The sequence below is a fragment of the Myxine glutinosa genome, chromosome 2 (genome assembly GCF_964187855.1).
Source record: "Myxine glutinosa chromosome 2, kmMyxGlut1.1, whole genome shotgun sequence".
NCBI lineage: Eukaryota > Metazoa > Chordata > Myxini > Myxiniformes > Myxinidae > Myxine > Myxine glutinosa.
Window position 1 is genome coordinate 272,147,187 of NC_136262.1, and position 12,361 is coordinate 272,159,547.

A 12,361-nucleotide genomic window follows, 5' to 3' on the forward strand; every position below is an offset into this window, starting at 1 on the left:
ACCTGCACTGAGGTTGTGTACCTCATATTTGTTCCATGCCCTTAACGTACGTTTTTGGAGCCTGACCGAATTAACAAAAAACACCTTTGTTTTTTAATTATAACTTGAATAATTTTCCTCCACGTTGAATGTTGTGAGTTTTATGGATAGATTGTAGGTGAGGACAATTTTGTTAATTTACAATAAATATTGAAGATCAAGGTCATATGATGGTCAGAAAACAATAAGGACATCACTTGATTGCAGGTGAAGGGTTCATCGTGGGCGATCGCTTTGTGATAGCAGGTATCTAGTGATACCTGGTGATTTGAATGTACCACTGGATGTGGAGACAGTATGAGTCTAAAGTAGAAGACAAATACAAATATACGTATTTGATGATGTACGAGTACGAGATGTCTAAAAATTACGAGATGACAGGACGAGACAAATTTTAAAACAGACTAAAAAATTAAATTGATTTGTCTGTGTTTATGAAGTATATGCTCTTTGTAAATGAAACAAGATTCTTACCTCCTGGATGTTATAAGTGAGTTCATCAAATAGATTGATGTAAACTTCATCTCTGAGTGATTGCAGGGTTGTGCTGCTGTAGTCTCCATTCAAGGCTCTGCGGAGGACAAAACATCATCAAATACGTGTTCCGGTATTAACATGAGACACATCATCAAATACGTGTTCCAGTATTAACATGAGACAAAGCATCAAATACGTGTTCCGGTATGAACATGAGACACATTATCAAATACGTGTTCCGGTATTAACATGAGACAAAGCATCAAATACGTGTTCATGTATTAACATGAGACACATTATCAAATACGTGTTTTGGTATTAACATGAGACACATCATCAAATACGTGTTCCGGTATGAACATGAGACACATCATCAAAGACGTGTTCCGGTATGAACATGAGACACATCATCAAATACGTGTTCCGGTATGAACATGAGACACATCATCAAATACGTGTTCCGGTATGAACATGAGACACATCATCAAAGACGTGTTCCGGTATGAACATGAGACACATTATCAAATACGTGTTCCGGTATGAACATGAGACAAAGCATCAAATTCATGTTCCTGTATTAACATGAGACACATTATCAAATACGTGTTCCGGTATGAACATGAGACACATCATCAAATACGTGTTCCGGTATGAACATGAGACACATCATCAAAGACGTGTTCCGGTATGAACATGAGACACATCATCAAAGACGTGTTCCGGTATGAACATGAGACACATTATCAAATACGTGTTCCGGTATTAACATGAGACAAAGCATCAAATTCGTGTTCTTGTATTAACATGAGACAAAGCATCAGATACGTATTCCGGTTTTAACATGAGACAAAGCATCAAATTTTCATCCGCAGCTCAATGGAATACTGCTCTCCCCTCTGGGCTGGTGCTCCTGCCTCACACCTAGCTCGTCTTCACGCTGTTGAAACCAAAGCATTCAGAATCATTGGAATCTCCTGCGATGAAGCTAACTCCGAGGGCCTCTCACTCACTCACCGCAGGCAGGTTGGTGGTCTTTCCGTCTTCTACCGACTCCTCTCTGGCCTTGCCCCCCCAGCCTTCTCTGGGCTCTGTCCCCCAAATATTCCTACAGGTCGCACAAGATCTGCCTGCAACCCTCTTATGGTCAAACTGCCAAAATCAAGACTCTCTGCTCACCTTCACTCCTTCATTCCTCTTTTCTCCCGCCTCTGGAACAAACTCCCTCACTCTCTTCAATCCCACTCCACCCTCCAGGTCTTTAAAACAGCTGTTCACCACCATCTCTTATCTTCCCCCATCCAAAACCTTTATCTTTTCTACCCCCGCTAATTTCACCCCAATTCCACTTTTTTGAAATACCAACTTCTGTCCTGGAAGTCCTTGGTGTCCTTGTGTTTTATACTTCTCCCTCCCCCCCCCCCCCCCTTCCCATGCCTCCTCCCCCCAAGCCCTCTCCCTTCCACACATCTCCCTGCTCTCAAATGTTGTGTTTGTGTGCTTCCCCTTCTCTCCCCATCTTGTTTTCCGCTCCCTCTTTTTATGTATTTTGTTTGTCTGGTTGATTTGTTTATAAGTAAATGTTAGCTCTTTCACGAGCCTCGATTCAGTATACAAAAAAAAAAAAAAAAAAAAAAAAAAAAAAATCGTGTTCCTGTATTAACATGAGACACATTATCAAATACCTGTTCCGGTATGAACATGAGACACATTATCAAATACGTGTTCCGGTATTAACATGAGACACATTATCAAATATGTGTTTCGGTATTAACATGAGACACATTATCAAATTCGTGTTCCGGTATAAACATGAGACACATCATCAAATACGTGTTCGGGTATTAACATGAGACAAAGAATCAAATACGTGTTCCGGTAATAACATGAGACAAAGCATCAAATACGTGTTCCGGTATTAACATGAGACACATCATCAAATACGTGTTCCAGTATTAACATGAGACACATCATCAAATATGTGTTCCGGTATTAACATGAGACACATCATCAAATACGTGTTCCGGTATGAACATGAGACAAAGCATCAAATACATGTTCCGGTATTAACATGAGACATTATCAAATACGTGTTCCGATGTTAACATGAGACAAAGAATCAAATACGTGTTCCGGTATTAACATGAGACATTATCAAATACGTGTTCCTATGTTAACATGAGACAAAGAATCAAATACGTGTTCCGTTATTAACATGAGACAAAGAATCAAATACGTGTTCGGTATTAACATGAGACAAAGCATCAAATACGTGTTCCGGTATGAACATGAGACATTATCAAATACGTGTTCCGATGTTAACATGAGACACATCATCAAATACGTGTTCCGGTATTAACATGAGACAAAGCATCAAATACGTGTTCCGGTATGAACATGAGACATTATCAAATACCTTTTCCGATGTTAACATGAGACACATCATCAAATACGTGTTCCAGTATTAACATGAGACAAAGCATCAAATACGTGTTCCGGTATGAACATGAGACACATCAAATTCGTGTTCTGGTATTAACATGAGACAAAGCATCAAATACGTGTTCCGGTATGAACATGAGACACATCAAATACGTGTTCCGGTATTAACATGAGACAAAGAATCAAATACGTGTTCCGGTAATAACATGAGACAAAGCATCAAATACGTGTTCCGGTAATAACATGAGACAAAGCATCAAATACGTGTTCCGGTAATAACATGAGACAAAGCATCAAATACGTGTTCCGGTATTAACATGAGACATTATCAAATACGTGTTCTGGTATTAACATGAGACAAAGCATCAAATACGTGTTCCGGTATTAACATGAGACAAAGCATCAAATACGTGTTCCGGTATTAACATGAGACATTATCAAATACGTGTTCGGGTATTAACATGAGACAAAGCATCAAATACGTGTTCCTGTATTAACATGAGACACATCATCAAATACGTGTTCCTGTATTAACATGAGACATCATCAAATACGTGTTCCAGTATTAACATGAGACAAAGCATCAAATACGTGTTCCGGTATGAACATGAGACACATCAAATTCGTGTTCTGGTATTAACATGAGACATTATCAAATACGTGTTCCGGTATTAACCTGAGACAAAGAATCAAATACGTGTTCCGGTAATAACATGAGACAAAGCATCAAATACGTGTTCCGGTAATAACATGAGACAAAGCATCAAATACGTGTTCCGGTAATAACATGAGACAAAGCATCAAATACGTGTTCCGGTATTAACATGAGACATTATCAAATACGTGTTCCGGTATTAACATGAGACAAAGCATCAAATACGTGTTCCGGTATTAACATGAGACAAAGCATCAAATACGTGTTCCTGTATTAACATGAGACACATCATCAAATACGTGTTCCTGTATTAACATGAGACATCATCAAATACGTGTTCCTGTATTAACATGAGACATTATCAAATACGTGTTCCGGTATTAACATGAGACAAAGCATCAAATACGTGTTCCTGTATTAACATGAGACACATCATCAAATACGTGTTCCTGTATTAACATGAGACATCATCAAATACGTGTTCTTGTATTAACATGAGACATTATCAAATACGTGTTCTGGTATTAACATGAGACACATCATCAAATACGTGTTCCTGTATTAACATGAGACACATCATTAAATACGTGTTCCGGTATTAACATGAGACACATCATCAAATACGTGTTCCGCTATTAACATGAGACACATCATCAAATACGTGTTCCGTTACCAACATGAGACAAAGCATCAAATACGTGTTCCGGTATTAATTCTCCACATAGTATTGATTGATTTACTCCATTATGGTGAGCTTCCCACTGAATGTGAAATGGTGTTATAAATCGTTGTTGATCGGCAGTAAATGGCATTTTGATCATATAAAAGTTGAAAAGATTTCCTAAGAATATGAACCAAACCGGAATGGGAGCTGTAACTCTTCATGCCAGGATGGATTTGGACCATGAGCAGTCGTGGTTCGACACGTCCTTCGCTGGAACGAAACCTCCACAAATGGCCTCAGTAAGTCCTGCAATGACAGCAAATCGATGAGAGAAACAGAGCATAGATGAGCAAGTTTATTCTCAACACGATGTGGAGATATGAGTTGTCCACTGGGCTGTCATGGTGCACCTGCCTGTAGTTGTCCACTGGGCTGTCGTGGTGCACCTGTACTTGTCCACCAGGCTGCAGTTGTCCACTGGGCTGTAGTTGTCCACTGGGCTGTAGTTGTCCACTGGGCTGTAGTTGTCCACTGGGCTGTCGTGGTGTACCTGCCTGTAGTTGTCCACTGGGCTGTACCTGCCCACTGGGCTGTCGTGGTGTACCTGCCTGTAGTTGTCAACCAGGCTGTAGTTGTCAACCGGGCTGTAGTTGTCCACTGGGCTGTAGTTGTCCACCGGGCTGTAGTTGTCCACCAGGCTGTAGTTGTCCACTGGGCTGTAGTTGTCCACCAGGCTGTAGTTGTCCACTGGGCTGTCGTGGTGTACCTGCCTGTAGTTGTCCACTGGGCTGTATTTGTCCACTGGGCTGTAGTTGTCCACTGGGCTGTCGTGGTGTACCTGCCTATAGTTGTCAACCAGGCTGTAGTTGTCAACCGGGCTGTAGTTGTCCACTGGGCTGTAGTGTCCACCGGGCTGTAGTTGTCCACCAGGCTGTAGTTGTCCACTGGGCTGTAGTTGTCCACCAGGCTGTAGTTGTCCACTGGGCTGTAGTTGTCCACTGGGCTGTAGTTGTCAACCGGGCTGTAGTTGTCCACCAGGCTGTAGTTGTCCACTGGGCTGTAGTTGTCCACCAGGCTGTAGTTGTCCACTGGGCTGTAGTTGTCCACTGGGCTGTAGTTGTCAACCAGGCTGTAGTTGTCCACCAGGCTGTAGTTGTGCACTGGGCTGTAGTTGTCCACCAGGCTGTAGTTGTCCACTGGGCTGTAGTTGTCCACTGGGCTGTAGTTGTCCACCAGGCTGTAGTTGTCCACTGGGCTGTACCTGCCCACCGATCCTTAAACTGTCCATGAGCCTGGAGCTGTCCACTGACCAGTTTATGGATTGCTCGTTCATTTTGCATGCGGCTTTAGCTCGTGAGCTCGTGAGGTGAGTTGGCCGCTGGTGCAGGTAGCCGGTGATTATGAGGTTCCAGTAACATCTATGACTCCGCAACGATATATTTGTGACGTGATTTTGTCATATCTTTTCACTCACGCATTCAATATACTGGGTCCAAGCCATAAGACACCTGCCTATTCTGTACGACATGGAATACCTTTCCATTATAACATGCCTGTCAGGTGATCACTTTTACCAAGAACAACATCATCATTCAAAACAACTTTTGAACACAAAACTGACAAGTACACATACATTCAAAGTACACCGCCCCATGCCAAATAATTAAATATGCTGCAGCGCGGCATTGCCGGGGCGCCTCTGGCGCCCGGCAATACCGCAGTGCAGCTCATTGAGGCTGCATTGGGAGGGAGAGGTGTACACTAATTGATTGATTAATTGTATAATTAAAATCAATAAAAGATTATCACAAAATATTTTCATAATCAATTGGCTAATCGCATAACTAAACCACTAGTGCTTCATCCGAAGATGTATCTTTTAGAAATTTAATTAAATAAGTCATTTATAAAAAATTAAATAATTAATTGATTACTCAATAAATAATTAATCGATTAATCAATAAATAATTAATAGATGAAATGATTAATCAATAAATCAAAAATATCCTTGATAGCCACATCACTTGGTCACTCATGTCCAAATATTAGCTTCCCAGCTCAAAAGGTGCCTGAGATATTGGCCAAATGAGAAAGAAAATAAATAAATGATTAATAATGAAAATAAATAAATAATAATCATAAAAAAATTAAATTATTAATCAATTTGGTCAGAGAACACATAAACTACCACTATTTCATCAGAATCTGTAACTTTAAAAAAAAAAAATTTTTTGTCATTAATCGAATAATTAAATAATTAATCGATTAATTGATTAATTAATAAATCAAAAATATCCTTTGCAGCCAAATCACCTGGTCATTGGCATGTCCAAATATCAGCTTCCTAACTCAAAAGGTGCCTGAGTTAATAATGGTCAGAAGAGAAATGAAATTTAATTAATTAAATAAGTACTTAATTAAACGCTAATAATTAAATAACTCCTCAATTAATTGATTATTCAAAAAACAAAAAATACCGTATTTGACAAAGGACTTGCTCACTACTGTGCCGAAATTTCAGCTTCCTAGCTCAAAGGATGGCTGAGATATCGCCCGGACAACCAAGAAAACAAGAAAGAAAACAAACAAGAAAACAAACAAGTACACATACATTCAAAGTACACCGCCCCATGCCAAATAATTAAATATGCTGCAGCGCGGCATTGCCGGGGCGCCTCCGGCGCCCGGCAATACCGCAGTGCAGCTCATTAAGGCTGCATTGGGAGGGAGAGGTGTACACTAATTGATTGATTAATTGTATAATTAAAATCAATAAAAGATTATCACAAAATATTTTCATAATATCAATTGGCTAATCGCATAACTAAACCACTAGTGCTTCATCCGAAGATGTATCTTTTAGAAATTTAATTAAATAAGTCATTTATAAAAAATTAAATAATTAATTGATTACTCAATAAATAATTAATCGATTAATCAATAAATAATTAATAGATGAAATGATTAATCAATAAATCAAAAATATCCTTGATAGCCACATCACTTGGTCACTCATGTCCAAATATTAGCTTCCCAGCTCAAAAGGTGCCTGAGATATTGGCCAAATGAGAAAGAAAATAAATAAATGATTAATAATGAAAATAAATAAATAATAATCATAAAAAAATTAAATTGGTAATCAATTTGGTCAGAGAACACATAAACTACCACTATTTCATCAGAATCTGTAACTTAAAAAAAAAATTTTTTTGGGTCATTAATCGAATAATTAAATAATTAATCGATTAATTGATTAATTAATAAATCAAAAATATCCTTTGCAGCCAAATCACCTGGTCATTGGCATGTCCAAATATCAGCTTCCTAACTCAAAAGGTGCCTGAGTTAATAATGGTCAGAAGAGAAATGAAATTTAATTAATTAAATAAGTACTTAATTAAACGCTAATAATTAAATAACTCCTCAATTAATTGATTATTCAAAAAACAAAAAATACCGTATTTGACAAAGGACTTGCTCACGACTGTGCCGAAATTTCAGCTTCCTAGCTCAAAGGATGGCTGAGATATCGTCCGGACAACCAAGGAAACAAGAAAACAAACAAGAAACCAGAGTGAAAACTGAGTACTCTCTTTCAGCGTGCGTCACTGCCAAGCCCCCTTCGGTGCCCGGCAATGACGATTTGCAATGCCTGGAGGTGGCATAGGAAAGGAGCGGTGTACAACAAGAAACCAGAGTGAAAACTGAGTACTCTCTTTCAGCGTGCGTCACTGCCGAGCCCCCTTCGGTGCCCGGCAATGACGATTTGCAATGCCTGGAGGTGGCATAGGAAAGGAGCGGTGTACAATAACTTTGAGCAGGATCATCATCATTCAAAACAACTTTGGAACACAAAACTGATCACTTTTCCCAGGAACATCATCATTCAAAACAACGTTTGAACACAAAACTGATCACTTTTAGCAGGATCATCATAATTCAAAACAACTTTTGAACACAAAACTGATCACTTTTACCAACATCATCATCATTCAAAACAACTTTGGAACACAAAACTGATCACTTTTACCAGCAACATCATCATTCAAAACAACGTTTGAACACAAAACGGATCACTTTTACCAGCAACATCATCATTCAAAACAACTTTTGAACACAAAACTGATCACTTTTACCAGGAACATCATCATTCAAAACAACGTTTGAACACAAAACTGATCACTTTTACCAGCAACATCATTATTCAAAACAACTTTTGAACACAAAACTGATCACTTTTACCAGCACCATCATCATTCAAAACAACTTTTGAACACAAAACTGATCACTTTTAGCAGGATCATCATCATTCAAAACAACTTTTGAACACAAAACTGATAACTTTGAGCAGGATCATCATCATTCAAAACAACTTTGGAACACAAAACTGATCACTTTTCCCAGGAACATCATCATTCAAAACAACGTTTGAACACAAAACTGATCACTTTTAGCAGGATCATCATAATTCAAAACAACTTTTGAACACAAAACTGATCACTTTTACCAACATCATCATCATTCAAAACAACTTTGGAACACAAAACTGATCACTTTTACCAGCAACATCATCATTCAAAACAACGTTTGAACACAAAACTGATCACTTTTACCAGCAACATCATCATTCCAAACAACTTTTGAACACAAAACTGATCACTTTTACAAGCAACATCATCATTCAAAACAACTTTTTAACACAAAACTGATCACTTTTACCAGCAACATCATCATTCAAAACAACTTTTTAACACAAAACTGATCACTTTTACCAGCAACATCATCATTCAAAACAACTTTTTAACACAAAACTGATCACTTTTCCCAGGAACATCATCATTCAAAACAACTTTTGAACACAAAACTGATCACTTTTAGCAGGATCATCATCATTCAAAACAACTTTGGAACACAAAACTGATCACTTTTACCAACATCATCATTCAAAACAACGTTTGAACACAAAACTGATCACTTTTAGCAGGATCAACATCATTCAAAACAACTTTGGAACACAAAACTGATCACTTTTACCAGCAACATCATCATTCAAAACAACGTTTGAACACAAAACTGATCACTTTTACCAGCAACATCATCATTCAAAACAACTTTTGAACACAAAACTGATCACTTTTACCAGCAACATCATCATTCAAAACAACGTTTGAACACAAAACTGATCACTTTTACCAGCAACATCATCATTCAAAACAACTTTTGAACACAAAACTGATCACTTTTACAAGCAACATCATCATTCAAAACAACTTTTGAACACAAAACTGATCACTTTTACCAGCAACATCATCATTCAAAACAACTTTTGAACACAAAACTGATCACTTTTACAAGCAACATCATCATTCAAAACAACTTTTGAACACAAAACTGATCACTTTTACCAGCAACATCATCATTCAAAACAACTTTTGAACACAAAACTGATCACTTTTATCAGCAACATCATCATTCAAAACAACTTTTGAACACAAAACTGATCACTTTTACAAGCAACATCATCATTCAAAACAACTTTTGAACACAAAACTGATCACTTTTAGCAGCAACATCATCATTCAAAACAACTTTGGAACACAAAACTGATCACTTTTACCAGCAACATCATCATTCAAAACAACTTTTAAACACAAAACTGATCACTTTTACAAGCAACATCATCATTCAAAACAACTTTTGAACACAAAACTGATCACTTTTCCCAGGAACATCATCATTCAAAACAACTTTTGAACACAAAACTGATCACTTTTAGCAGGATCATCATCGTTCAAAACAACTTTGGAACACAAAACTGATCACTTTTATCAGCAACATCATCATTCAAAACAACTTTTGAACACAAAACTGATCACTTTTAGCAGCAACATCATCATTCAAAACAACTTTGGAACACAAAACTGATCACTTTTAGCAGCAACATCATCATTCAAAACAACTTTGGAACACAAAACTGATCACTTTTAGCAGCAACATCATCATTCAAAACAACTTTGGAACACAAAACTGATCACTTTTAGCAGCAACATCATCATTCAAAACAACTTTGGAACACAAAACTGATCACTTTTAGCAGCAACATCATCATTCAAATCAACTTTGGAACACAAAACTGATCACTTTTAGCAGCAACATCATCATTCAAAACAACTTTGGAACACAAATCTGATCACTTTTAGCAGCAACATCATCATTCAAAACAACTATGGAACACAAAACTGATCACTTTTAGCAGCAACATCATTCAAAACAACTTTGGAACACAAAACTGATCACTTTTAGCAGCAACATCATTCAAAACAACTTTTGAACACAAAACTGATCACTTTTAGCAGCAACATCATCATTCAAAACAACTTTGGAACACAAAACTGATCACTTTTAGCAGCAACATCATCATTCAAAACAACTTTTGAACACAAAACTGATCACTTTTACCAGCAACATCATTATTCAAAACAACTTTTGAAAACAAAACTGATCACTTTTACCAGCAACATCATCATTCAAAACAACTTTGGAACACAAAACTGATCACTTTTAGCAGCAACATCATCATTCAAAACAACTTTTGAACACAAAACGGATCACTTTTCCCAGGAACATCATTATTCAAAACAACTTTTGAAAACAAAACTGATCACTTTTAGCAGCAACATCATCATTCAAAACAACTTTTGAACACAAAACTGATCACTTTTCCCAGGAACATCATCATTCAAAACAACTTTTGAACACAAAACTGATCACTTTTACCAGCAACATCATCATTCAAAACAACTTTTGAAAACAAAACTGATCACTTTTAGCAGCAACATCATCATTCAAAACAACTTTTGAACACAAAACTGATCACTTTTACCAGCAACATCATCATCATTCAAAACAACTTTTGAAAACAAAACTGATCACTTTTAGCAGCAACATCATCATTCAAAACAACTTTTGAACACAAAACTGATCACTTTTCCCAAGAACATCATCATTCAAAACAACTTTTGAACACAAAACTGATCACTATTCCCAGGAACATCATCATTCAAAACAACGTTTGAACACAAAACTGATCACTTTTACCAGGAACATCATCATTCAAAACAACGTTTGAACACAAAACTGATCACTTTTACCAGCAACATCATTATTCAAAACAACTTTTGAACACAAAACTGATCACTTTTACCAGCACCATCATCATTCAAAACAACTTTTGAACACAAAACTGATCACTTTTAGCAGGATCATCATCATTCAAAACAACTTTTGAACACAAAACTGATCACTTTTCCCAGGAACATCATCATTCAAAACAACGTTTGAACACAAAACTGATCACTTTTAGCAGGATCATCATAATTCAAAACAACTTTTGAACACAAAACTGATCACTTTTACCAACATCATCATCATTCAAAACAACTTTGGAACACAAAACTGATCACTTTTACCAGCAACATCATCATTCAAAACAACGTTTGAACACAAAACTGATCACTTTTACCAGCAACATCATCATTCCAAACAACTTTTGAACACAAAACTGATCACTTTTACAAGCAACATCATCATTCAAAACAACTTTTTAACACAAAACTGATCACTTTTACCAGCAACATCATCATTCAAAACAACTTTTTAACACAAAACTGATCACTTTTACCAGCAACATCATCATTCAAAACAACTTTTTAACACAAAACTGATCACTTTTACCAGCAACATCATCATTCAAAACAACTTTTTAACACAAAACTGATCACTTTTCCCAGGAACATCATCATTCAAAACAACTTTTGAACACAAAACTGATCACTTTTAGCAGGATCATCATAATTCAAAACAACTTTTGAACACAAAACTGATCACTTTTACCAACATCATCATCATTCAAAACAACTTTGGAACACAAAACTGATCACTTTTACCAGCAACATCATCATTCAAAACAACGTTTGAACACAAAACTGATCACTTTTACCAGCAACATCATCATTCAAAACAACTTTTGAACACAAAACTGATCACTTTTACCAGCAACATCATCATTCAAAACAACTTTTGAACAC

The 12,361-nt window shown here is 37.0% G+C and overlaps 1 protein-coding gene across 1 annotated transcript in view; it reads right to left on the reverse strand.

The window, feature by feature from the left end:
* The window catches only part of CC2D2A (coiled-coil and C2 domain containing 2A), a 486,222-nt gene that overhangs the window by 156,791 nt on the left and 317,070 nt on the right, over positions 1–12,361 (reverse strand). The window contains exons 19-20 of the mRNA XM_078772721.1: positions 4,471–4,580; positions 514–610 (exon numbers count right to left, since the gene is read on the reverse strand). Coding sequence (XP_078628847.1) covers positions 514–610; positions 4,471–4,580 — 207 coding nt within the window. The remainder of the gene's footprint in view (positions 1–513; positions 611–4,470; positions 4,581–12,361) is intronic.